This window comes from Chlamydotis macqueenii, chromosome 10 (assembly GCF_036417535.1).
Source record: "Chlamydotis macqueenii isolate bChlMac1 chromosome 10, bChlMac1.mat, whole genome shotgun sequence".
Lineage (NCBI taxonomy): Eukaryota > Metazoa > Chordata > Aves > Otidiformes > Otididae > Chlamydotis > Chlamydotis macqueenii.
The window spans coordinates 5,585,707-5,612,776 of NC_141565.1; the positions used below are offsets into that span (position 1 = coordinate 5,585,707).

General features: G+C 47.1%; 1 protein-coding gene across 3 annotated transcripts in view; it reads left to right on the plus strand.

Annotated features, from left to right (window-relative positions):
- Positions 1-2,267: 2,267 nt before the first annotated feature.
- CACNA2D2 (calcium voltage-gated channel auxiliary subunit alpha2delta 2) overlaps positions 2,268-27,070 on the plus strand; it is a 204,799-nt gene continuing 179,996 nt past the window's right edge. For all 3 annotated transcript variants that reach the window (XM_086755540.1, XM_086755542.1, XM_086755541.1), the window contains exons 1-2: positions 2,268-2,432; positions 24,117-24,198. In XM_086755540.1, coding sequence (XP_086611666.1) covers positions 2,308-2,432; positions 24,117-24,198 — 207 coding nt within the window. In that variant the 5' untranslated portion in view covers positions 2,268-2,307. The remainder of the gene's footprint in view (positions 2,433-24,116; positions 24,199-27,070) is intronic.

A 27,070-nucleotide genomic window follows, 5' to 3' on the forward strand; every position in this document is an offset into this window, starting at 1 on the left:
TTCTGGCAGGACAGAGGATCAGATTGCATAATGAAGGAAAATCCCATATTATAAAGGATGTCTGGGAGTTGCAATGTTGCATCTTAGACCCTGAGTATCCTGTTAGAGTAGGAACCTGAAATCCGGACCCTGTGGGCCTGTATCTTGAGTTAGATTGCTAGTTAGACAGATGCTAACCCAGGTCCTCTGGGAAGGAAAACATGGATCTAATAGACAACAGAATTTGTCTTTCAAGAGTTTGGAAAGCCAAATTCTACACAATGAAGAGTGTTTACTGTCTGCTGCCGACTCTGCCAGCAATGGACAAACTGTTTATCGTGTTGTCGCTCTGTTTCCCACGTGTACGCTAGGCATTACCCACTCACCACTGCTGAAACGCACTCGGAGGTTGTAAATTGGAAGCTGCTATATGACAGGTCAAAACCTGTGATTTCAGCTGTAACAGCCCATGCAAACCTGGCTTAAAATACGTGTGGTAGGTGCAGCTGAAATACAAGATGCAAAACCAGACCATGTCCTGAAGAGTATGCAAAGAATAATTGTAGTCTGCACATGGTACAGGAGCTGGAGAGGGAGTACTGAAGTATTTGTTACTATTTTATTGAAGTATTAAGTTACTGCTCATATCCATCTCTGTGTTGAGCACATCGGGTCAGTGTGATGCTTTTGCAAGTTGAACTTTCTGGATTTGGGTGTGAGTTTTACTGCCAGCGTCCAACGTGAGCTGAGAAAACGGTAGTGTTTCTCTGCCTCATTAAAAGAAGAATTTTCTCAGTGAACCAGCTTGGGCTGGAGTCCGCGCATCAAATCCTCGTTTCCATTTAGCTATCAGTGCTCCTCACTGCATGAAATTCGTAGTGTGTCTGGATGTGACTCATGAGTTTAGGGAGCACTCTTGGTGCTCCAGGGATACTGTGAATCTGAGTCTGGGTCTGTGTCACTCCAAAATGTTTATTTCCCACCAGAAACAAAGGAGAGAGTCAATTTCATCCGTTAGCAGAAGAAAACCTCTCCTGCAAACCAGAGCGTGGAGTGCTGCAGAGAAGAACCTCTCCCCATCATAATCCTTCCCAAGCTGGAAGGCTCCTAAACCTCTGTGCTGCGACCCAGGCTGCCAGGGGCTCCTGTCCTGCTGCTGCACCTTGCTTTGGGCAGGACCAAAGAGCCTCTGCGTCTCTGAAGCGCTGATGTGTAATTTGCGAAGCTCTTTCTCGTGAGGTCTGTCCGGATACTGGCAGTCTGGCTGGTATTGCACCTTCTCTGCAGTTAATGAGAGCACAGGGGCACCAGCTGTGAGTTGCCTGGCCCGTGGTTGCCCAGGTTTGGGCGGCCCTGGGAGGGAATCGGAGGGCCTGGGGAGGGTTCCTGACTCTCTGCGGCCGCTGTCCCTGTGAGTTGCCAGTGGTTGGTTTCAGTGGAGCTGAGCAGCTTGGATTTGGGTTGAAAGAAGATGAAATTAGACTGCAGCTCTACCCAGAAGCCAGTGTGGCAAAATCCAGGCCTTCAAAAGCCTGGCTCAGAACCCCCGGTGACTTTGGGCCGTGTTTGTTAATTCTCTTATTTTCAATTTTTAGCCTGCCCTCTTGTCACGCTCACAAACGCTCCCCAAAGCCACTGCCTGTTTAAAAATAGCAGTGATAGCTGCTGCTGTTACTATTTAACGTGACTGGACACCCCTGTATGCCGCTCTCTCTCCAGGAGGCGGCCCCGAAACGAAACGGGGGACCGGGCCGGAGCGGCACTGACAGCTCCGCGGGGGGCAGCACCGGCGCGGAGGATGGGCGGGAGCCCACCGCGTCCCTCGTAGGGCGGGGGGGGACGACCTGCCTTCGCCCCGAGACGGGGGACAGACCCCGGGCGGGGGGAGGCCGCGACCCCGCTCGCACTGGGCCGGGGGCGGCGGGACCGGTGAAGGGAGAGCAGCTGTGTCGGGGGGGGGGGGGGCGCATGCGCGGCGGCGGCGGGGGCCGGAGCGGCGCGGGGGGCCGGAGGGAGGGAGGCGGGCGGGGAGGAGGCTGGGCCGGGCCGGGCCGGCTGCCTGCCCGCCTATTTGAGGGAAAGTAGCGGTTCGCGGGCGCTCAGTGCCGGCCGCCGCCGAGAGACAGCGGGCCAGAGGCCGCCGGTCGGTGCCCGCAGCCGGCGCGGTGCTGCCCACTCCCCCCTCCCCTTTCCCCCGCCCCGTTCCCCCACCCCCCCCGCGCCGAGGACTGCCGCGCTCATCGCACGAGTGGCGGCGGGGGGAGCCGCCCCGCGGGGCTGCCGCCGCCGCCGCCTCTGCCCCTTCCCCGCCGCTCCGTTAATGGAAACATGGCGATGGCGGCTCCGACCGGCAGCGCGGCGCCCGTCGCCCCGGCCCTCTGCGGCCACCTGGCCCTGCTGCTGCTCCTCGCCGCCCCCGCCGCCCACGGCTACAGCTTCCCCCAGCAGCACACGTAAGTGCCGCCGCCCCGGCCGGGACCCCCCCACCGTCGCCGCTCCGCTCGGCCCGGCGCCGCGGCGCATGGCGGGGCCGCCCCGGGGCCTGCCGGCGCCGCGCGGGGGAGCGGCCGCGGCGGGCGCTGCCGGTAACCGGTACCGCGGTGGGCGCGGGGGTCTCCGCCCGCTCCCTGTCCGGCTGCCGCCGCAGCGGCGGGGCAAGGAACGGACCCAAAGTTGCTGGAAAGCACAAACTTCCCCGGCGAGAGCCGGTGTGCGGGGCGGCGGTGGAAGCGTTAATGCGGCGAGAGGGGAGAGAGGCGAAAAAAGGCTTTTTTTTTTTTTTTAGTGTGTCCCCCGCCCCCGTTTCAAGCACACGATGTGGTACCCACAGCCGGCCGTGCCCGCCGGAGTTTGAGCATAAACTGCTGATGGATGGATAGTTCCACGGGCGACCCGGGCTGGCGGGTCGTCCGCTCCCTCCCTCCGGACAGATAGACACCGGCTGTGAGCTACCGAAAGTCGGAAGGCAGCTCGTTGGGGTGAGGGGCTGGGGGACCGGAGAGTCGCTGCAGGAAAGATATAAATAGGGTTTTTTTGGAAGTTATTATTTGGGAATATTTGCTAACGCATTCGGCTCTCTTGCGTACCGTGATAACCCCGAAGCCCTGTCCCCCGCTACACATCCCTGCAAAATCTTGCCGAGATGTATTTTAAGAGGCTGTCATCTCTGTTATGAAATGCTGAGGTTTGTTGACACAAAACTGGAGGAAAAAAATAATAAATCCAGACGATTCAAAGTAAAGGCTGACACTGTGTCCTTACAGTCTGCGTTTCTGAAGGTGGGGAAACATTTCAATGACACGGAGTTAATAATAGCAGTGTTGCCCTTAACTTTGTGCTGCCCCAGTGGATGTGTGCTGCTTTATGTCACAATTTTCTTGTCATTTTTGATTTTGCTTAAGAACAGAAATACGCTATATATATGTCATAGGAAGTATTTTTGAAAGCCTTTTAGATTAACGTCTTTGATCTCAAAGTACATTTTTACAGGCATGTAGGGAGGCCTTCTGAAGAGAAGGCTTATCGGCAGGAGAAACGGCGGTGTTTATTTGGGAGAGCCGTAGCTTACCGTGTTAATATCTGGCTTCACCGAAGGCATGCTTGTTTGCACTCCGTGTTTATTCAGAAATACCTCCCATTCAAACAGATTCTTTCTGAATTCTTTTGGGTCTCGTATCCATATTTCTATATATCTTTGACCTTTGGGAGCCGATGGGTTCCCTTTTCTTGCAGTCACGTAAATACAGAAATTCTTCAGAATAAGACCCTGAGAAATGTCTACCTACAGGGGGAGGAGAGGAAAGGGAACGTGCCGGTTCTCCTCCAAGTACCACAGCCGTATGGCCTGATCCGGCGTTGCTCTCACGTGAATAATCTTTACTTCCATGAGAATCCCTATAGAAGCAAAGGGGATTATGAACGTGGTGAAGCACAGATAAAGTTTGTGGGATGTTTTTGATATTTCAGCAGCTTTTTCAAGGGCTCTAAGTTGTTGCTTTCTCCTTGTAAATTTGGAACACAGAATCGTATTACGGAATAAATCTCTTCTGGGTACCAGTTTACAAGTCAGAACCGTGATTTCTTTCTAACTGCAGAAAGTTTTATGAGAAGGTTCTCATAGCAGGAGAGACATACTTAAGCGAGGCGTATAATTTGTAAATAATGCATTGACCTTCCCCTCATCCAAACTGATTTTTATCTATATTGTTCCAAAAACCTGGCACCATTTATAAGCCAAAGCAGTTTCATTCCAGATAATTTGGTGGGCTTTTCTAGGGCAGATTTCGTTAGCGCTGTGCTCTCTTATCAGCGCTTTTATCAGAGCGGGCCTGATCCTGTACTGAGAGGCGCAAGAGGACTAAAAACCGAACCCGGTGGCAAAGGTTCATCATTTCTCACAAGTGTGAAGGAATGGTGCTGAAAAGACTGCTAATTGTGCGTGTGCCTCCGGTGGGAAGTGATGCCGTCTGGCTGCGTCTGGAGAAGCGACACAGGAGGGACGCAAGCCCTCAGCCTGACCTAGTGTCTTCTTGCTCCTTTTGTTCCCATTGTGACCTGTTTAGTGAACCCAGAGAGAAGAGTCACGAATGGGTATTTGATGATGATGCGCAATTTCTGGGCAGTAGGTTAACGCTGTAAGTGTGGGCTGAAACGCCTTGCGAGCTCTGCCCTAGGGCTGTGTGGTTGTTTCTCGGGAAGGAAATATTTAATGGGAGGAAAGAGTGCGATGGCAGCTTGGTAGCAACTTGCCTGCTTCCCCTGAGTAGTTCCCTGTCTGCACCCTTCTTGTTTTTAAAGACGCTGGATGTAACTGAAATCTTTTTGGAAGGTTGTCGGTCAGGAGTTGAGCTGGTGAGATGGGCTGCTAAATTCTTCCCATTACGAGCCAATTTTCTCCTACTTTGGACAACGCACCCTTGTAACAACAGTGAATGATTCAGAGCATTGATTTGAAACCTTGTTTGTCTTTGAAGGTTTTCTCTGTAAATCACTTAAGTAATCTTTCGCTACAGGACTCTCAAAAATGAGGCTGCTTTTTTTAAGCATCCCCAGAACTGTTTCGTTCTGACAGGCAGCAGGCTGAATGATTACAATATTTTGCCTAAGGAGGGAGGGGAGAAGAAAATAAAGAACAATTTTTTTTCTTTTTTTTTCTTTTTTTTTTTTTTTTTAAATTCTTCCTACAATTGTTATTAATTATCATCAGTGGTTCTGTGTGGTGGTTCTTGGTTCTGTCCCTGATAAATCGCTGGTGTTCCACATTATCTCTCTCCTCCCGGGTAGCATGGTTTTAATCATCTTATGCTGAGCTAAGGAAGGCTCGGCTCAACCCTTGTCCAAAGGGGAATTTCTCATGGAGATTTAAAAAGTAAAATCCCAGATTGAAACAAACCCATTGGGGTGGGCGCGTTAGGTGATGTCCCCTGATGGACAAGGCTCCTTTTAGGAATGGTCACGTACAGGAACGTGCATTTGTGTGGTCAATGGGATTACTGGCTGTGGAAGGAAAGGCTGTTGGTTGCAGTTAATTTTTCTTGTAAATAGTATGCAGAGGGATTCCTGTGGCAGCATGGTAACAACCTCTGCTTGAATTTCTGAGAGATTTGGTATTAGCTGATTGAAACCTTGGTCAATCAGAGGAGTCTTGCACTTGTATTGCCATCGCCTCCTGTTAGCAGGGATTTTGTGCTGGAGAATGTGGCTACCACTCGGGAGTAGAACAACCCCCCTCCTCACTTTGCAGAAAGGCTTTTTGTCACTTGGACTTGAAAGAAAATTGCCATCTGCTAGAGGGTGGCGAGCCATTTGCTGCTTGTGAGGAAGCAGGTGTGTGCTGAATTGCTGCCCGTCCGCTGGCGAGGCTTGGCTTCATCGCTGCTCTGCAGGGCATCTCTGACCAGCCAGCCAGAGGAGAAAGGGATGTCTGCAGGGGAAAGCGCCAGCCTGGGAACCAGAGTCCAGTCCTGCCTCTCCGGCGTGAGATTCAGCGCTTGTCAGATGCAGGCAGGAGTTCTGGGCAGCAAGCTGGGGGTGTTACCAGTTGTCCTGTGAGATACTGAGCAGTGAAGGCTCCTGCTGAGAGCAATAATAGGTGCCCATCACCACTGGAAGGTGGTCTCGAGGCTGCCTCTACCAAATCTTCCTTTTAGCAGATTTTGACTTGTACGTCTGTCAGTTCACGCCAAATTAGGTTAATGATGCTGGTAGTGATGGCACATCTGGGCTAGCAGGGCTTGAAATAAATAACTCTATTACAACTGGATGCTTTAGGGTTTGTGGGATGCCATGTAGAGGAAGCTCCTTTTCTTGTTCTACTGCCCACCTGCTGTGCAGTTAGAAAATCTCTTCCAATTACGGGTTCGACGCTTGGGAAGGGAACTTGTCTGGAAAGGAACAAAAAAGAAGTGGGGAGATGGCCCTGCTTGTCTTCTGCTCCACTCGGCTGAGTAGAGAGACAGCTCACTGGGAGGGCAATCTGCCCCGGAGGGTGACTGACAGCATCCCTCCATCCCTGTGAGGGCTGAGCAGCCTCTGTGAGAACTGGTACCCAGTGGAGGCACAAACACCCAGTGTCCCTGCAACAGCCCCATATGGGCTGTGCATCAGTGGCAGAATCCGCTCTGGGGTGTGCAGAGGCACCCTGAACTGCCCTCTGTCTAAAGAACAGCCCGAGGGAGAGGATCAAATGTTTTTTGAAAGCCATTTGCAGTATTTCTTTGGCATTTAAAAAAATGTTATCCATTCCTGAATGGAATGGCTTTTGCACGTAGACCTGAGGATAGAAATGGGCTGTGCGTGGTGTTTGACAGGCACAGGTCAGCTTTGTGCGTGTTGTATGCGTGTATGCAGCAGCCCCTTAAAAGCTGGAGGTGGTTACACAGGGTCTAAATGGAAACCTGAAAATTCCTCCTTGAATGAGCTTCCTGGCGTTTGGCTTCAAAAGCCATCAGAAAGGCTCTTGAGGGCTTAAGTGCTGGGGCATCTGCACACTGTAACGTTGTACGTGTGCACAGACCGTTCAATTTAGACGAGGCTTTTCTTCAGCCAATGAAATGCTCAAGTGGGATGAAATAAAAGAAGAAGTCATTACCAAGCAAAATACTTGAGTGAAATATTCAGCAAGAAAGGACAGTAACTGAATGTTTCGATATTTACTTTTCCAGGAGCCTCTTGAAAGAAAAATGTGTTTTGTTAGCAAAATTATTTTTCCCTCTCTGGGGTGTTGGTAGTATTTTGTTGTTTCAGGGCTGTTCCTGTAATCTTGCCTTCATCCTCAAGTTTATTATTGCTGGGTTGCATGGGGGATGGGGTTGTACAAACTGTTGTTACTGGAGAGTTCGTTTGTATCAACAAGCTATTGGCGTGGTTTTCTTTAGGCTGAATTATTTGATCTTTCAGAGAATGCATGTGGATTTTCTTCATGACTTTGACAGTCATTCTGTGACCCTTCCAATTCTGTCTCGGCCATTATCGTTTGGTCATAACTATAATAAGAATTAAAAGATGTTTATCCAGAGCAAAGGATTAATTTTTCCGCTGTAAAGCCAAGTGTTTCTCATTGACTGATGCGTGAGTGATGAGGATATTTAGCCAGATCAGCTTGTGACGGGTGAAAGGGCTGCAGGGCAAGAGACACAAGGATCTGAACGGCAGTCAGGGCAGACAAAGGTTGCACGCTCTGTGATTTCTGTATCTATTCATTAACTCTGCACAAGGTCGTTATTCTTGCCTGTGATTAGGCTACCGTGCCATCTCCTCGGAAGCTGCTTCTCAGTCTGGTGGGGACAGTGCACCTTCTCCCAGGACCACGTGAGGCTGCCTCTGAGGAGAACCAGGATCAGGCCTCCTCCCCTTGTTTCTGGTTGAGGCTGAGAACTCCAGAGGAGGTAATTGCTGATAGCAATCAGATTGGGTGCTAAACAGGGACATAAAGCATTTAGTGCAATAGCTCTGATGATGATAAAGCCTTGGGCATGGTTGCCAAAACAGAAGTTGAGTTTGCATATCTCTAATGAGCCAAGTGCCTTTGTGCAGTAACACTGCTGAAGTGCGTGAAGTTAAACCCAAAAAGTACAGGATGCAATGTGATTTTTCAGCTCTGATTTGTGTCAAAAGTCCCTGAAGTCCTTGCAGTGAAAATGAGATCTTTAATAAGAATGAGTCTCCTGCCCCTCCGACCATGATCTTTCTTTCATTGTCCACAATGGATGGGAATGGAGCTGCTCTTTCCATGGACTCTAGTCCATGGAGCTTCTTTTTCCCCAGTAGGTATCTTATGAATCCACTGAAGCCCCGGACAGACTTTGGGTTTCTTTGGGTTCTGCTGGTGCCAAAACTGTTCTGCTACCCTGTCCCACAGTGACACTTGGGGAGTCTGTGAATCAATATGGGTTGTGCCTACAGTGCGCGTATGTATCACTGTGATGGAAAACCCAGAGTGATGGATTACAAAAGGCACGTTCATTTACCTGACAAAGGTTGTCTATCTTGAATTATTTATGAGGCTTCACAGCACGCTAGTAAATTTTGTAAAAGCAATGAGGTCTTGGTAATGTGAGCCTCTTCACTGCAGCTTCCGTAGTAGAGATGTGCTAAGAACGTACAGGAGGTGGGGGATGGAGGAAGAGGAGGAGGAGGAAGTAGGCAGCTAGTGGAGGCATAGGGAGAGACTGCTGTTTTCATGTGCAAATGATGAGGTGTGCAGAGCAATGAAGTGCGAATTAGTTAGATCATGCTGTGCACTGGAGCAAAAATCTATGAAGTGTTAGAAAGCAACTTATGCTTCAGGGAAGGGTGGGGAGTACAGATGCAAGGACAGAGAAGGGTGAAAACCTCATGACCAAAAGCTAGCAGCTTCCCATCCATAGGAATGTTATTTGCAGGGACAGTTTCTTTAAAGTATATGTTCATTTTGGTGAGGTTTCCTTATCTGAGTTGCACGAAATGAAGGACCAACCCAGAACTGGCCAGGCTTTTCTGTGTGGCATTTTGCAGCTGGAAGGCTTGGGAACATGCAGAGCGTGTGCCTGTGGACCAGCGGGGTTTGCTCAGGATAACCTGGAAGATGTGTGGCCTGCAGGAGCGTTAAGTCGGTGTTATCCAACAGGGAGAGCGAGAGCAACAAGAGACCGAGTCCTGGTGGTAGTGTGTCAGCTTGCCTCGGTCCCTGCTGGAACACCTTTTGGGAGCTAAACATCAGCGATGCAGCAGACGCGGTGCAGGTTCCTGGTGTAGCTGCCGCTGCGTACCTGATCTGTTGATAAATGGAGCCTCCTGCATGCTTTCAGGCTTCCCAGCCTCTCAGCCTTCCAAGCACAAAGTTACCCCCTAAACTGTTAAATTGGTGGAAAGCATTGGAAAGAGTGTTGTATCCCTCTCCACTGAAGTGACAAATGAGGATATGATTCTCCTTATAAATACTAATGCCTTTCAGCTCATAACAGAGCTGAGTCCTGAAACTTGTCGCAAGCTGACAGTCTGTTTGCTGTTGGTCTATTTCTTCTCCACTGGGCACTTAATATTCTTCTCTTCAGAAGACTCTAGTATCCAAAGTCTGAGTTCACGTTCATCTTCTGAATAAGAACACAAACCAAGAGGCGTATTTCTAAATATTTTTCAGAGCCAACCTTGTATAATTGACTTCAAAAATGTATAAAGCTCTCACTGATTTAATTTCTGTGGAATCAGAGATATCCTCGTATTTGAATTCTCATCTCTATTGAATTTTATGTAATAATGTGTCTTTATTGTGGCCAACAAACACTTTCTGTACAGTATGACACGGTGAGGGTCATGAATGCAGTGCCTTGTCTGCATTTCTAACGTATGGTGGGTTTCACAGTCAGGTTTTTGGCAGCTGTAACACGGACACCAAAATACAGACAAACTTAAGCCAAGCGAAGCGCCTAATATTCAGCTTTATCAAGTGTTGAAGACTGACTCAGATTCTGGGCTGAGTGGTTGAACATCTTTTTATTGCTCCATAATGAATGCAGTAGACCCAGGAGGAGCCAAAGTACCATCTTCTCATGTCTCAGGTAGTCTTATAAATTAGAGCTCTCTACTAAGCACTCACTGTAGTGTCACATACTTGGGATCAGCGAGGGGAAATAAAATAAAAATGTATTGTGTGGGCCCCTGTGCTTCCAGGACCTCTGCAGGGGGAAGCATGCCCATTGCCCAGGTGAAAGTAAACCTGCACCAGTGTCATACATAACAGGGGAAAAAAGAGTGGAAGAAACAGCATTTAATTATTCAAGAACTGCAAGCTGAAAAGAGTTTCAGGACAGTGAGCTGGGCATATGTTGCAGTTTTGTGGCACTCTGCTTTCCCAGCCTCCCCTGCCTGCTCTAGGAAGGAGGGTAGATTACGAGTATGAAAAAAAAAAATCTATATTTTTCTTTTCATCCAGCTCTTGGTTTTTATTTATTCTGTTCTTGTTTGCTGGAAGATCTTAATAATTGTTGATCAGTGACCAAAATGATGACGCTATTTTGCCTCTCATGGAATGACAGCACTTCCAAGAGCACAGCCCGGCAGAGCATCAGCCCAGAAGGAGACCCCTCTGTGGACAGGCAGGGATGTTCTCCTGCCCCTCCTTGGCTCTGCACTGTGGGACTGCTCATCATTGAGCCTTTCTTCCTGATGTCAGACTTGTTACGATGCAGAAGAATTCTCTATCATCAGTCTTGATTGCTGTACTCTGCTACGGCTATGTTAGGTTCAAAAGCTGAGAAGCCTCACAAAATTATTTGAGATACTGAGCCAAATTCATCCCTGATGTAACGGTGCTGTGGGATTGTGCTGGGGACAACTTTCAGGCCTTTGTCTTTTAACTTCTAAATATCGTGGTGGTTGTGGTTGCTTCTGATGTGATTTTTATTGTGAGATGGAGAAAAGAAATGCATCTAACACATCTGCTGTCTGCTCATGCTATGGTCCCAGTTTCTAAATAACCCCATTTAGCACCTGCTTGCCCATTTGACCCAGCAACAAAAACGTTGTGTTGGCATTTCTGACATCAATACCGCCTGTTTACCCATCATCTTAAGGCTAAATGGAACCCTTCTGTGTCACTTGCTCCTGGCTATATTTATTTGTTTTGATCTGGTCTTTACTTTAGAGAAAAATCTAACCAGCTCTGTCTCACTCCTGTTGCGTGCTAGGGGCTGAGGCTCTCTTCGTGAGAAGTGGCTCATTCCCCAGGTGAACCTCATACCCTCAACTTGCCCCTGCTTCCCTGTGCTCCCTGCCCAGACGTGAGGATGGAGCAGCCAAGTACAAGAGAGCTCAGATAGCCGCATCTTGGCAGGAGGTCTCGCTTCACCGTTGTAGCTACTGAGCTGGCTCATACCTTTTCCTGTTCTTACAGGGGGGACAACCTCCGGCTGTCCTGACAGCTTTGCTGGGGCTGTGTTTGCTCAAGCAGGCCTGGTGTACCAAGCCGGCGGTGAGGATGCATCCCGAGGCCGTTGTTCCGCGTGGAGCACTGCCCGTGGCAACACTGCTGTGTGGGAATCTTCTTTTCCTGCCTTTCTTCTCTTGACACCACTCCAAGTGGAGCCTTGTGCTGAAAGCATTACTGGTTTGTGCAGTTTATGAATGTGATTATGTGTGCTGAAAGCAGCCTTTTTTATTTTGTAAGAGCCACTTAATAAATGTCACTTATTTGGTGACTCTTAGGCAACTGAGCGCATGGTCGCCTTCTCATCGGGAAGCGGCTGCCAGATCCCATCCTGTTCTCTGGAGTCCCAGCTGGCTGGTGAAAGAGTAGGTTTGCCACTTGCCAGAAAACAGATGTGATGTTTTCATGGTAGCTTGCATGGTATTTGACTTTTGTTCTTAGTTAAATCTACTTGAGGCTGTGTTTGTGCCATTTCATTTACTGTTAGATCCCACAAGATAGTATGAGGATCCTTGTATGTGAAGTTTCTTCCAGCGAAAACCAAGCAGCTCCAGAAACAAAAGGTTTAGTCAATGGTACCTGTCCTTCTTGCAGAGCAATAGCAGAGTGATCGCAGTGTGGTGGTGGTGAGCCGAAAAGGGACCTGCGATGGGCTGCGGGTGAGATGCCCCAGCTGTTGCATTGCCCAAGGCACGTGGTGGGGCCACACGTAATGCGTACACCTGCAGTTTCTCTACTCAAAAACGTATGGCCCTTTTTGGACGAAGGATTCGTGCGCAAAGCCTGGTGCAAAGCTTCAGGGGCTGGGAGGAACTGACGGGGAGAGTGCTGTTTCATCCTGCACCAGAGCAGCGAACAGGCAGTGCTGGGTGAAAAACAGTTTGTTGAAAGTTCTGAAGTTTGTGAAGTTCATTGCACAAAAGTCCAGAACCCATGGCCAAAGCAAGGACTGTTCCAAATAGATAGTATTTTTTGTCTGACTTTCTACGTGAAGCTAACCTTGCTTCCTCATTTGCCTTAGCTACAATTTTTATTACAATGCCATTCCTTCTCATCTTTTTCTGCTGCTATGATGTTCAGCTTTAGTATTTGTCTTCTAATGGTTTCTGAGTAGCAGAGTGCTTCCTTTACTGGCAGCGATGTATAGTTAATCTTGAGCACACGTAGCTGTGAGGAGTCCAGGCAGACTTCAGCCCTTGATGGCGTGCTTGTGAGTGAGGAAATTTAGCTTGGAAATTGTTGTTAAAATTGCTCCTGTGTTAATCTTGTCGTGACACCACAGCTTCTGGCAGTATGTGGGTTAGCAAGATGCTTGTGGCTGAGAATGAGGGCAGGTTGTCACTTTGGAAGTCTCAGCAAAGACCTTGTCTTACATCTTTGCTTTGAGGAGATTTACACTGAGGAATTTGGCCCTTTTTTCCATTGCCAGGCCTGTCTTCCAGGTGTTCTCGTATCCCTAATTGATCTTCTGGCCTACTTTCTATCCGCTATGTGTTAAAAGGTGACCAACCTGGCAGCCTTGGCTAGCATTAGGAGCAAAGCTTGTGTGCCTCAGGCGTGTTCCCTGGGGAGACAAGTAATTCTTTCATGGTGCCCTTGCGATTGGCCCCCCTCTCCATTGCCGTGTGAGCATCCTGTCCTGTTCTCCATCTTCTGCTCCTTATAATGCTTTTTTACATGTGCTTTGTAATAGCACTTGCACTTCCCTATTGCTCATTTTGCTGATGAAACGAAGGCTTCAGAGACTCCAATATGTCAGCGGTGGAGCAGCAAATGCAACCCAGATCATGTAATTTCTCCTCCTCTGTTCCTCTGAATGAATCCGTGCTCTTCGTTTTGGGATAAATGTTTCTCCTGCTGCCTGCTAACAAGACAGCGGATTCAACCACAAGAACAGGAATACAGCCAGGAAGATTTGGACTCTGGGGACGGTATCTGTCCCTTTGGTGTTGGGAGAGTGGGAGCTGTCCTTGCGGATGAAAAGCTTCTCTGAAGGACACTGTTCTTTGGCAAATGCCTGGACATCAAAGCTTGGGCGGTGCTGTTCTCTGACCAGCGAGGCGGAGGGTGGGAAGGCTTGCTGCCGAGTGCTTAGCACGCTCGACAGCGGGCTTTTGCAAATTAAATGGGTGCCCTCTGCGGCATAAGCCCTACGTTGGCTGCTTGTGCCGTGTAAATTACGGTCAGGCACCTTTCCCAAGAAATGCTCTCTTTAAAATTGCGTTTTTGTGCTGATGAGGCACTCATTTAGAATTGGATCTCTTGTGCTCATTGCTTCCTTGTGGCAAGCGCTCGCTGGTGGGACCGGTTACTGGGGGAACTGTAGGGCAGTAGTTCCTGACCATCCCTCGGACGTTTATCCCCTGAGATGGTGCCTGAGATACCATCTGAACATTTCCCACTCCCTGCGAGTGTCTCGGAGAGAAATTCTAGAGGCCATTAAGCTGGGTAATTTACATGCTTCTTGAGCCTGTGCCTAGGGAAATGTATTTCACAGGTAATTTCCAATCTCTTGGCGTGTGGAAGAAGTCATTATTCTAAATAGAAAGGGGCTGGTGATGTCATGGGCCCCATTGAGAGGACCACATTAGAGACTGGGATTTTTCCTCTCTTACAGAAAAGAGGCATTATATTCATAGGGGTTTTGGATGTCAGATATTTTTAGTTTTAATGTCGATAGTCATTTAGAAAAGCAGAAGAGAGAATTATCTTGTAATCTCAGATTTTAGTTACATGTGAGCATATCGTGTGTGAGGGCTCTCACCTACTCCAGGGTATCCACAGGCGTGTGAGTTGCCTGCTTTGGGGTTCGAGTGCCGTCTTCCAAACATCAACCTGAGCGTCAGGAGGTTGACTTGCAGTTCTGACTCTGCTCCCAAAGTCTGTCTGGATTTGAGACTACTTCTTCACCTTTGTAGCGCCCTTCTCCCCTCCTGAAAAAACAAACCACATTTTAGTCAGATGTATTAGGAGGATTTGACAGTTTAATGTTGATCAATCCCTTCAAAGTGATGTTTGATGGGCCGTTGTACTATCTGTGCTTTAACTGTGACTGCAATGGTGAGAGAATTGGTGGACAGTAACTGATAATTGTGAAGCAAGGTTGTGGGCCCGCTGCTGGCTTCTTAGCTTGAGGCATCTGGTGAGAAAAGGGTCACATCTGTGCTTGGGCTCCAGCAGAGTTTGCGAGTGACCCTTCCCTTCTGAAAGGGAAGACAGCTTGTTGCAGAGTGGTGTTTTCTTGCAGCAGGGGGAACTCCCATGGTGCTTGGCACAGCATCCTCCTTCCTAAAGGTGCTCCAGCACAGCATCCTCCTTCCACGGGGTCCTTTAGGACATGGGCACATCCTCTCTGGTATGAAGAGCTGGCTGTGGCTGTAGATGGGGAAACTGAGCCTGATGGACCAGCATCCTGAGCATGTACAGCAAATCCTGTAGAAATACCTTCTGAGTATTTCCAGTGTGGTTAGCTTGCCTCCATTTCAATAGGCTTGCGTTCTTTTCAAAGGAAAGGTTGTATGTATGTGGTTTTTCCCTGTGGAGGGGCAGTGTTTGTCCCAGCTGGGTGGGGAGAAGGAGGGAGGAGGTGACCTGTGAACACTGATGGTTTCATTCCTGTTGCTGTAGCACTGAGTGATACAGCAGCACTGGGACAAAACTGAACTGGGCTTCGTGTTTCCACTCTCCCTGCCTCGGAGCATGTTTGGATGCCGCCTTATACAGAAGAGCTCTTGCAGACAGCTTTTAGATGTGTATCACAAAGTAGCGAGGTAATGGCATAAAATGCAGTAAACTATTATTTATTTTTTTAATGCTCTCCATCTCCACCCCTTTTTTTTCTTTCATTGCTGACAGGGACTAATACAATGGCAAGTGACGGTGACTGCATATGAAATAACAGGGTTCTGGGTGTTTGGCTGGTGAGAGATGCAATGAGTGAGCATCACTAAGTGCTTTATAATAACAATGATTACAGTGCTCTCCTAGGAGCCAGGAACCTCTCAGGTAGGGGGATGGTGGGGAGAGGGGTTGTTTAAGATGGGGGATTTAACTAGATAGACATCTAGTGTCAGGGACGCCCAGAAAGCCCTGAGGAATGTTATGTGTGATGCTGGTGAGAGGCTACTCCAAAAACCCCAGGAGACTTGGATTAACATGGTTGGAGGCTAAAGAATAAAGGCAACGGATGCCCCTAAATAGCTCTTGTAGCAGGAGGTCTTTGTGGCAGATGTTAATGAGACCTTTTCTTGGTAAGGAGAGAAGCTGTAGACACAAATTCAGCAGAGGTCTAACTAGTCAGTAGTCTTCTATCAGACTTCTTAATATGACTTGTGTTTTAGTGATCAGATTAATCGTTGTGTGCATAAGCAGACAGCTCCACTCTTTCTCCAGGCTGTGAAAAAAGCTCTCCCATCTCCAACCAAAAGTGCAGATCTGGCAAGGTGTGGCTGTTTCGTCTTCTGGGGTGGCTCAGCCCTCAGTCCGGTAATGGGGATTTACCGGAATGAACAAGAAGATGCAACAAGCTATCCTACTTCTGTCTAGCTCCCAAGAAGGTTATGAATTATACACAGAATAAACAAATAATCTGATATGTCTGCCATTATATCATAAAGGACTTTAATAATTCATACAGCTTGCAAAATCCTTACTAAGGCCTACCCTCCGAAACCTTATCTTTGCCGTGGGGGATGGGATCTCTTCAGCCTCCATTCAGATTGCATCTGTAAAGCAAGGATTCAGCGAGGAGGAAGGTTTTATCATAAAACTTCATCTGTATAATGGGTTGCAAAGCGATGTGCGAGAGTTATCAGCCATTGGGGTCTCAAGGGGTGCTGGAAATGACAAGTGGCTGTGCTGGGTGAAATTTATGCAGGTAGTGTGCTTCTTAAAACTGACACCTGTTCACTTATTATTAATTCATTGTGTTTCAAGTCTGGATTTGTGACAGCCTTTGAGATCAGGAGCCCAGTTCTAATCCTGTGTGACGAGAGTGCAAACATGGTGGAACCCACAGGCTTCTTGTGCTCCTGATGTGCATCAGCAGGTGTGCCGTAGAAATCTAGTTTCAATATGTAAAATAAGAGCATAGCTTTCAAAAAAAGCAGGGAGGCTAAGGCATTAGGTTAGCTTTGGCTCTGAACAAAACAGTTAATTGTTTTGGGTAGCACATTGCTAGAATCACCAGTATGGCTCCAGTAATGGTAACCATTGCCTTTGGCTTATTTTGCTTATGTTACAGTCCTGGAGTTGCATGCTGGTCCTTCTGCCATTGTCACACGAGATGCAAAGTACGTATCCACCCATTAAAGTTCCTATTCGGAGGACCGTCCTGTAGCAGCAGAAGCAGTCCATCTGGATCTCCACATGTAAATTCAATAACTAATTTATTAGACGATGAGAATGAATTCTTGCACATTTTCAATGTATTTGGAGATCGTGATATGGAGGTCCTGCCAAATAATCTTAACATCCAAGTATCTGTTACAGGGTGGCTGGATCATTGAGTGATGGCCTGAAGATGAACTCTAGACTGATAAGGATGGGAGGAACTTGATGATGGGGTTCATGGCTGGAAGTACCTTTTGGGAAAGAACTCTTCTCTGCCGTATGGTCTGCGGAAGATATTTACTGTGGTTATTTTGCCATTTGTTCTTTTCACTGCTGTATCAATGAGAGGCGTGTGCGTGCTTTTGGTCAGAAGAATGCCGTGCCTGCGTGAGGGCCTGTCATGGCACTGCTGGGCAAATGGACCAGCTGACACATTCAGTGACTTCTTCCTCTTTCTCTTGGCAAATCATCCACCAACAGATTGCGATTTTCTTCAAACCCACTCTTAGGCTTTAAATTATTCACCAAATTATCCTTTGGCCTCCAGCTCCTTTGCATATCAAATACTCCAAATCAGCTTTTTCTAAAGTTTGAAATTCAAGATATTGTGATTGGACATGTTGCTCTCAAAGAATAGTTACCGTGGCTCTTTGTCATACTGGGAGGGCATTTCAAGCAGGGTCCTGCAGGGATCTGCCCTGGACCTACTTTTATTCAACAGTTTCATTAATTACTTAAGCAACGGAATGGGAAATATGCTTATAAAATTTGCAGGCGACACTGAGCTAGGAGGGCTCGGATGTGCTTTGGAAGGCATTATCAGAATTCCAAATGATCTAGAAAAAATGGAGCGGTGAGCCGATATCAGCAAAATGAAATTCAGTGAAAACAAACACAAAGTGCTGCACTTAAGAGGGAGAAATCAAATGTACAAATAATAAAAAAAAAATCTGTCTGAGTAGCATTGTGGCAGAAGAGATCTTCATAGTTCTCGTGGATTGCAAACTTTGAGTCAATGAAGTGCTGTCGTAGCAGAAGGGCACGGTTTTTCTGCAGTGAACAGTAGCTTCCTGGACAAGGCTGGGGAGGTGATGTTTTCCTCCTCATACAGCTCTGTGTTTGACTTTTGTTGGAGCACCTGATCTCACTTTTTGGCCTGAGCCTTTGGAGATGTAGGTAAACTGTAGAGAATCCAGACCAGGGCAACAAAAAGGATGAGATGTTTAGACAACAGTGCAAAAGAGGGAAAGCTGGAAAAATTGAGTTTGGAGTAGAAAAATAAAGAATTGAAGGACAAAGGATGCAACAGAATAATGATCTTCCAGTTCTTAGGAGCCTGTCAGAAGAATTTTTTCAGTGTCTGCTGTAGGTGGGACAAGTGGGAAGAAGGAAGTGAGATTTAGGGTGGATAAGACGGGAACTTTTTCACCATTTGATGAAAAATGGAACTAGAAAAAGGTACTGTGGGGATCTTGGGTTCACCTTCGGTGGAGGATTTAAGGAACAGATCAGACAATACTTCATGCAGAGGGTTCAGATGTTTAGATGTCCCAGTGTAACTAAGGGTGGAAGAGGAATTCCCAAAGCCCCTGCCATCCCACATGTCTATGGCTGACTGGAAACCTACTACCTGCTCTGTTTCTAGGTGGACTTAGACCTTAGATGGTTAATGCTTCTGTTTTCCAATAGAGAAAACATATTTAAGGGACAATTTTCCTGTTGCCCTAAATGTCATTGGTGGGAAGTTGGTGGTTGCTGTTCATTTTCCCACAGGTACCTACAAGAATATTTGTCCTCAAGAACTGTTAAACACAAATTTTCTGTATAATTGTCAGACTATCTTCCCCTCACGTTTTCCCAACTCTATCTATCCTGTGTGTTGAGGAAACTTCTCAGTTACCCTTTTAATTGTATTGTAATACTTCTTGGGGCATCAAACTGGGATCAGGATGGATCTGGTAGGGGGTTTGGCACTCGAGGGTTTGGTTTTTGGCGCTATCTTTCCCCTTCATGTTTCTTAAAGACCTTCCTTGGGATATGGTTTTTATATTTATTTGTCCCTTTCTTCCCTCCTATAATAATGTCAAGGATGCTTTCTTATTATAGAGGAGACCAGATGGTAGAGGTGAATAATGTCTTGATAAATATTAAGGAAACACTGGTCCAGCAGGCATGTTTTTCCCACCCCTCCTTTATATAAACACCTGTGCACATACTTTAAATTAAAAAGGAGTCATAAAATGTCACCGTGGGAGGCTTGATAGTGTCTGGAAGCACGGTCAGTAAGTTATTTGGTTATTTTGAAAGAAACAGGTACTCTCTGGAAGTTGTATCTTCAGGAAAAAAAAGGCAACATGTTTTTTCCTTGATGGGTAAATATTGGCTCATGAGGGGTTTTACAGCCTAGGTACGTAAGGAATTGAGAAAACTCGGAGCGGGCATGAGCATGCACATACACAGGTGCACGCATGCGCACTGGCACATGTGCTATTATAGCTAAAGGATTAAGCATCTTGAAGGAATAAGCCAATTATAAGAAGTTCCTGCACAGCAAAAATTAGACAACACAGTAATTAATAACCTTATTAAATAGCAATATTTGGGCACTGAACCAAAGCGTATGAATCAGGGTGAAGCATTCTTGGCTGAACACACGGCGTGAAGTGTAGACGCTTGTGCAGCACACTCTCTGTGTGGAGCCCAGTAAGCTTTGGGGCAGTGTATCTACTCAGCAAGTAGTTTTCCCTCTTGTCCTTTCATGTTTGTGTGAATCTTCCTCTTACTTTTTGGGCCAGGAAGGCAGCAAAAGAAAGGGACGCAGTCTCCTAATTGTTGGTTTGGTGGTGGTTTTTTTAACATCCTCTCTTGCTCACAGTTGAACAAGCACTCTCCTACGGCTGCTTTAAAAAAAAAAGTTTCCTCAAGCAGAAAACTAATTTTGTTTCCTTTTACCTCTCCATTCTTTGTGTAGCTGCCTCACCCACCCCTAGATTAGACATGAAGAGGCGTGATGGCAGCCCGTGAAGGATCTGTCCTGTGTACCTTGAGCCATCAAGGGCCGTCCATGGTGGCCCTGGGCTGAGCTGCAGTGGTACGTTCCTGTGGTGCTGGCCACAGGCCATCAGTGGTGGCTTGTCTGCAAATGTCTTCAGCTTCTGTACAGAAGACCAGGACTCCAGGCTGCCATCTGTTGTGTGCGCAAGTGTGGGAGGATGTGGGACAAGGACAGCCTGTCTCCTGCCTTTCCAAGCAATTCTTATTTTCTTCTGAAGCCACTCAGCTGGAGCAGTGATGTAGCCTCACAAACCAGCGTGGATGTGCACAGAAGTCTCTGCAACTGCTTGGGCCACCCAGAGCATAAGACATGCCCTAGCCCTACGTCAGGGTTGCTGTGACCAGTGGCAAGGCACAGGTGCCCCCTGAGCCGGAGTGGGACAAACAGGACACTGTGCTTCCTGACTCCAACTGCAGCAGCAGTGATTTGTCTACTGATGTGCTGCCTGTTACAGTAAATATTTTTGAAGCTCTGCTGCTTTTTTTTAAGCCTACTTTATCTCATCTTTAAGAAAAATCAAATATGCAGATTATGAAATCAATTAGCATTTTTGTAGTTTTCTTTGGAGAAGCAGTGATAAATGATGTTGTGTTTTCCAAAATCATTTATGTCCCTTGCTCAGTGTTGCACAGGAGGCTGTAAAATATACAGAGGAAGGAAACAAACCTTTTTTTGTTTTTTTTTTTTGTTTTTTTTCAATGCAGGAGATTTTTAATGTATATACTGAATGTGTGTGATCGTGCTTGTGCACACACTAGAGTAGTCGGATTGGAAGAGCCCTGTGGGGACTGCCCAGCAAAGGCAGAGCCAGCTGGGATGCTGGTGGGTCACTGGGACGTGCTGTGCCTGTGACTGCTAAAGGGGGGACAAGGGATGGCGGGGTTGCCGGGCTGCCTCGCGTGTGGCTCCTGTAGGCACAGAGCTGCTGAGTGCCATCCCAAATACTTGAGCTCAAAGGTTTTCTCCTTGCCCGTGTTAATTCACCGCAGAGGACACTGAAGTGGCGCTTGGTTTAAGGGGGAGCCTGCGTGCGTGACTCGTGAAGGGGGCCCGATGAGCAGCCCTCCGTCTGCGCTACTGGTTTCCCAGTCCGCGCATCAGCTGTTTTCTTTATGCTTTATTTGTAAATGCCGTTTCACAAAAGCAGCGGGGCACTCCAGGCTGCATGTTCCGAGGAGTTATTGCTCCTCAAGCCCTGTAACACCACCTGAGGCGTGCAGTAATGGCCCAGGAATGCAATGACTGTCGTGTCTTATTGCTTACAGCCTCCGTACGAGACACGCTCCAAAGAGAAATCTCCATGTTCATAATGGGCTGTCTGTTTCTTTACCCTCTTCATCCTCGCTACGGTTGTCTTACATAAAATTTTAAGTGCACTGGCTGTGGGAGAGAAACAAAAGGTCAACTGAGATAGAATAATAATGGGTTTTATGGTTGTTTGGGGGTTGTGGTTTTGGTTTTTTGATTATTTTGTTGTTGTTGTTGGTTTTTTTTTTTTAATGATAGCTTTCAACTCAGCATACAGCAAGTGAGATGAAACATCCAAATTCGGGGATGTAGCACACTCTGAAGACTTCTGGTCATGGACATCACCAGGGCTGGAGTAATGGGTCAGAGACACACAAAGGCTTTTGCCACTGGTGTGGGTAAGGGATGTGCTAGTTGGAAAAAAGAATTCTTACTACCACTGGCAAAAGCTCTCGTAAAGCCATACTACACCAAAAAAAGAAACTGCTGCTGTTGTTATGGTTTTTTAATCTAGAAATCTGCTGTCAGCTCTGCAGGAATCTCCTCTGCCCTTTTTTGCTAGTGTAATACACTTTTTTTTTTTTTTTTAATAGTGGTATCTAAAGCTTGTACCACAAGGCTTAGCTGGACTTTTTGGGAAAGTGCTGGTCTGTAAGGTTGAGAGCCAGGTATCACAAGGCTGCACAATTAAAAGGAATTGCAGTCTTCCTTGTGAATGAAAAATCCAATGACTTTTCCCTAAAATAGTAGTACTTCTTGGGGCGGAGGCAGGGGGTGGAATAAGTTTAAAATTTTTGTAAAAAAAAAAAAAAAATAAAAATCTGCTGACTACATTTAAATTAATTTTAAATCCCAACCCGGCTGAGTGCTCAGTGTCTCTTTTGCATGTACCAACAGAGTAGTAGTGATGCCTCTGTCGTCTTGTATAATGAATCCTCTTTGAAGGCCTGGCCATACAGGACATCTGTGTGGACAGGAGCAGTTGTTAACGTTGATGGATACAGCTCAAGCTGGACGGTAATTTTCCCGTGCAGTGGTGGTGCAGGTGTTCCTGGAGGGAGCTGACCCAGGCAGGCGTCACTGAAACTGAGGGTCTTGCACAGAGCTGGAAGTTAAGGGAAGGTGGCAGCTCCGTAAGTCCTCAGCGGGGTTTTTCAGACCTGTGGCTGCGTATGAGCATATGACAGATTTTTTTTTTTTTTTTTTTTTTGTCCCCTTCTCCCGTTCACTGGACAAACTGGAGGAGGGGAAAAAAAAAAATCAATGTTGGTGTTTCAAGGCATTTTTTTAAGTTAATGACTTGTGTAAAAATAAATAATTTCTGGTGAAAATACTTCAGAAGATTTATGAGTAACTTCGGGCAATGTGAATAAACCTTTGATGGCAAATAAAATGTTTAACTGGAAAAGGAAAAGAAAGCAAAAAACCAACCCAAGACCCCACTCAGCTCTGTTTGTGACCCGTTATCTTGACACTGGCAGCCCCACTGAAGGCTTGGCTTTCCCTCCTTTGGCAGAAGGGGGGTTTGCAGGTGTCTTCACCCATCTCCTTCCCGGGATGTTCCTTCTTCCCCAGCCAGGCTCCCAGGGGAGAAGAGACAGTGTTACCTCTGCAGGAATGTGGGAAATAGCAGAAGTTACTCTGGAAAAGATTTCGTGTGTGCAATTAAATCTTGTTTTCATCCACAGCCTCATATGTTATTAACTGGCATGGATTTTGCCTGTGTGAGTAACACGCCTCTGTCTGCCAGTCCCTCCGTTTCATCCCCCACCCCTCACAAGTGATGCTTCAGCTCTGTTCTGCTTCTCTCCGGCATCTTTCTGCTTTCATATTTCTGCCCAGCTTTAATTGGTTTTGGGCCATGCTGCATAATTCAGCGTCCTCTGTGGTCTTAGCTGGGTTTCTTCGCTCCTTGATGTCCAGGAGAGCCTCTTCCGTGGTTTTCTGGGTGGTGGGGAAGTGTGCGTGAGCTGTCTTGGGAATGCCTCTGCGTGAGGAACGAAATTGCTCCGTGAACCTAAGCCAAGCACAAAACATCCGAGCAGGCCTGCTCCCTCCCGCCATCGCTTTGCTGGGATGCTGGCCTTACATTCTCCTTGTGCTCCATCCCTCCTTTCTCCGGTGTAGCGCTGAGGGATGAACGTTGCTGTGGAAAAAGCACCGGCAGCAGTGCCAAGCGGCGCAGAGGCAGTTGCGTGTTGCTTTTCCAGGTCAGATGGGAGATTTGACATTTGCGTGGCCAGCGGCTGGAGTCAGGAAATCTTATTAAAAGAAGGAGAGTTATCAAGTTCTGTGGATTTAGAAGAGGGGTTTTTGTTGTTGTTTTAACTTGGTGTTATTGCTGTAAGCTGAAATCCGTATGGTTGAGTATATCAGAGGGTGTTGTGCCTGTGGGAAGGACTGGCAGCCAACTCCCTTGCTGTACAGGGGTCAGGACGAAGGAGATGCCGTGTGGCAGCCCCAGGAGGGGCTCAGCCCGTGGTGGACAGAACTGGTGCTCGGCACAGGTTGGGCTTCGCTAAAGGTGCAGAGCAGCTGAGCCCTGAGGCACTTGGTGCCCTGTGCTTGGCCCCTGTCTCGGCCCAGGTCTCTTCCGTCGGGCCGCAGCAATAATCTGCTGCTGCAGCAGGACAGGCACCGCTGGTCCCGCTGTGGCTCTGTGTTTGCTCTCTGCCACAGAGCTCTGCTGAGGCAGTAAGCTATTTTCCATATGCCACAGCACTTGGACCTTGTTAATCACTCTGGGCTTAAATAATTATCTACTGCAACTCTATGTAAGAAGGAAAAAAAAAAAAGAAAAAAACAACCCACGCCTTGCAATTTTGATTGTACCTTTTCCCACCTTTTCTCTCTGTGGTGCTTTGTGTGTAAATTTTGAAGTCTTGAAGTCTATAACCTGCCCCAGCCATAATTCCCAAAGCCGCATGCTCCTGGTATTCTGCCTGCACCTGGTGCTGCAGAAAGAGAGCGGTGAACTCGGCCGAGGGCACCGATTTCCTCCCTCTCCCTTCAGTCGCCTTGCTTATCTGCGAAGTGTCAGGGCTCTGACTCTTTCTCCCTTTCTTTCTCTCCCTTTCTCTTTCTCTCTGTCTCTTGCAGTATGCAGTACTGGGCCAGGAGGCTGGAGCAGGAGATTGATGGAGTGATGAGGATATTTGGTGGAGTCCAGCAGCTCAGAGGGGTAAGCTGTCTGTTTTTTACCTGTGCTGCCTGCCTTGTGGCGATGGATGTTCTCATCTGCAGAAATCACCTGTGTGAACACTTGCCATACGTCACCCTCTCGGCTCGCTCCGTATGCGGGGTTGTGGCTGCGCTGCTGGTCGCTGGCCCGTTTGATGCATTTATCGAGTGCGTGGGAGTGAGCGTGGTTTGTATCTGTCTGTCTCTTGGGCTGCATGTCACTGTATCTGAGCATGTACCTGTGGGGTTTTTTTCTATATGACACACTAAATGCAACTTAAATCCAACTAACCTTTCCTCAAGGGACTGAGGGTAGTTTAATTTGTGTTTTCATTTTAACCTTCTGTTGACAAAGCGGGAAATGTTCGAAGGATAATTTGACTAGCCGTTGGAAGCTCTGTGTTTTAAAATATACATTGCAGGTAAATTTGTAATTCTTGTTTGGCTTCTGTTTCCAAATGCACAAACCAAAATGCTGTTGCTGATGCTGGCATCTGCCTCCCGCTCCCCGACTCCGCACCAGGGCCGGGTACGGCAGGCTGTGGCAGCCAGACCTCCTCTTTTCCTGGCAGCCGTGCTTTGGGTTGGTGAGGGCAGTTACAGAACTGTTTCGTTGTTGTTTATTAGCTTTGTGGATCAAAGGGTCTTTAAAACCTTACCTGTTTCCTCTTCCCGACGCTGTTGTGCTGACTAGCTGTTTTTAAATGGAATAATCTGAAATTAGGGTTATGATGTGAATCTAAAGGAAATAGGCTTCTCTAGCGTGATAAATATGTTGCCCTAGGAAGAAGCATGGGGTGTATTTGTGTTTTCTGATGGCAGCGGCACATTCTTCTCAGATGCCAATGATTTATAGGCTTCTTACTCTGTCTTACCCTAGTAGCTATACTGGCTTCACCAGAAGTGTTCATGGTTTATGCTGTTGGTTGTAACCCTGTGTCTAAACACAGAAGTTGCACTATTTTCTTTTAAATGCATTTTAAAATGAGTTTAACTGAAAACTTGCAAAACTCTTCATAGTTCATCCATTCATTCGTGTCCATATTTGAGCTCTAGAATGGTGTTTCTGGGCTTTGCTTGCATTCATTTCAGCTGGATTGATACAACCTTCATGTGCAGCATGAAAAGCATATACACCACTTTGGTTTTAACAAATATTTGTTATGGTGTCCATGCATTTGTGCATTCCATTTTTGCATGTTGACAGGGTCTTAAAATCGGAGCGGGGATGCAAGTTTTCTAGGCAATACATAGGCACAGCTCCCAGCGTACTCTTTAGCAGAGCACGTTTTAAAAAAAGACAAGATTGCTACTACATTTTTCACATGTCCTCTCTTACAATTCATTCTTATTAGCTTTGATTTTGCTCCTTTGCATGTTAAATAGGTATATCATGTAATTTTTTTAATGCCATAATTAAATAGAAATTACACCTCCAATTTGCCAGCACTTGACTCCTATTGGCCAGTCAGTCAATTACAGGTAAGAGAGCTTCCCAATTTTTCTGTTTAATTCTTCTGATGGAACATAGTGCATCACTTTAATGGATGAATACCAGATAAACTGACTACAGAGGGACCGAAGGGTTTTTTTGAAGTCTGTTTTGGAGCTTCCTTGTGAGGAAAGGGAGCTGTGCACAATTATTGTATTGGTGAATGCATAAACCACCTGAAGCCAAGAAACGAGCTACTGAAAATTCCAACATGCAACAGTTAAGATGCCAGAAAGGACTAGTGGAGGCTGGCTGTGGATCTCCGAGGGGAGAACTTGGGATGTGGAGTCCAGGTTTGATTCATAAATGCAATATCAAAGACCACATCACTTGCTAGTGTAAACCAGCGTAGCTTCACAGATGTGAGACAGCATGGGGCGCTTCATCCTGAAGAGCTCTGAGCTGTACTCGCAAGGAGTCCTCTTACCCACCAGTTGCATGCAGGTTTGTCTGGATTGCAGTATGGGAGCTGTTTAATGTCATAAAGTGGTACTGTAACTCACTCTGAGATATGGATTGAAAAAAAAAAAAATAAAATCAATATTCTGCTCGAAATTTAGAGGGTGGCAACTAAGAATTAGGGGGTTGGGACTTGGTCTGTGTTTCCCTTCTTGTGAAGGGCACCACCTGGCCCAGACTGGGATTTCGTAGCTCACCTTGGTCCATCATCGTGCTTGCTTGCAACCAGGATGGAGGTGCTGGAGTCCAGTACCAACCTGCAGAGCTCCGTTGCGCCCTGACACAGGGAGAAGGGAAAGCCACTGCCTGAGGAGCAGTGGGAGCCGAAACGTCCGTCTCGCTGGAAGCAAATCCCACCCACTGGGGTTTCTCAGGAAGGTTTATTATTAAGCAAGAATAGATCCATGTGGGGCAGGAAGGATTAAAAAAATGGGGCATGTAGAGCCTGGTTTTTGGCAGAACTTGTTGATCTTCTTTGGGGTTACCTTGTTAGCCTGGGACATTCAAAGTGTCTGCAGAGGGGGGCTTCTGGTACGTAGTGCATAAGAAGTGATATTAGAAGTAAGAGAAAAGTGCTCCAGTGCCACTGAAGACAAAACTGGTCCTTCTGAACTCTGTGGGGTCTGCTGTGGAGATGGGGTTCCTGCTGCTGGCTCTCATGGGTCTGTGAAGCCTGTAAGCACTGAGGCTAGTGCCATGCCAGAAATGGATCTTCCCTTTCCAGCTCAGGCCTGACTATCAAAGTGGCAGACCAGTAAATAATAATGAAAATATCCTCCTCCGAGGTTTGTCAGGTTTACTTCTGAATATTTTTTTCCTTGGGTTGCTGTGAAAGGATGTGGTCCTGTTCTTTGGTTATTGACTGGAATCATATAACTGTTGTGGCAGATGAGGCATGAAATTTATTGTCAGAAATACGGTG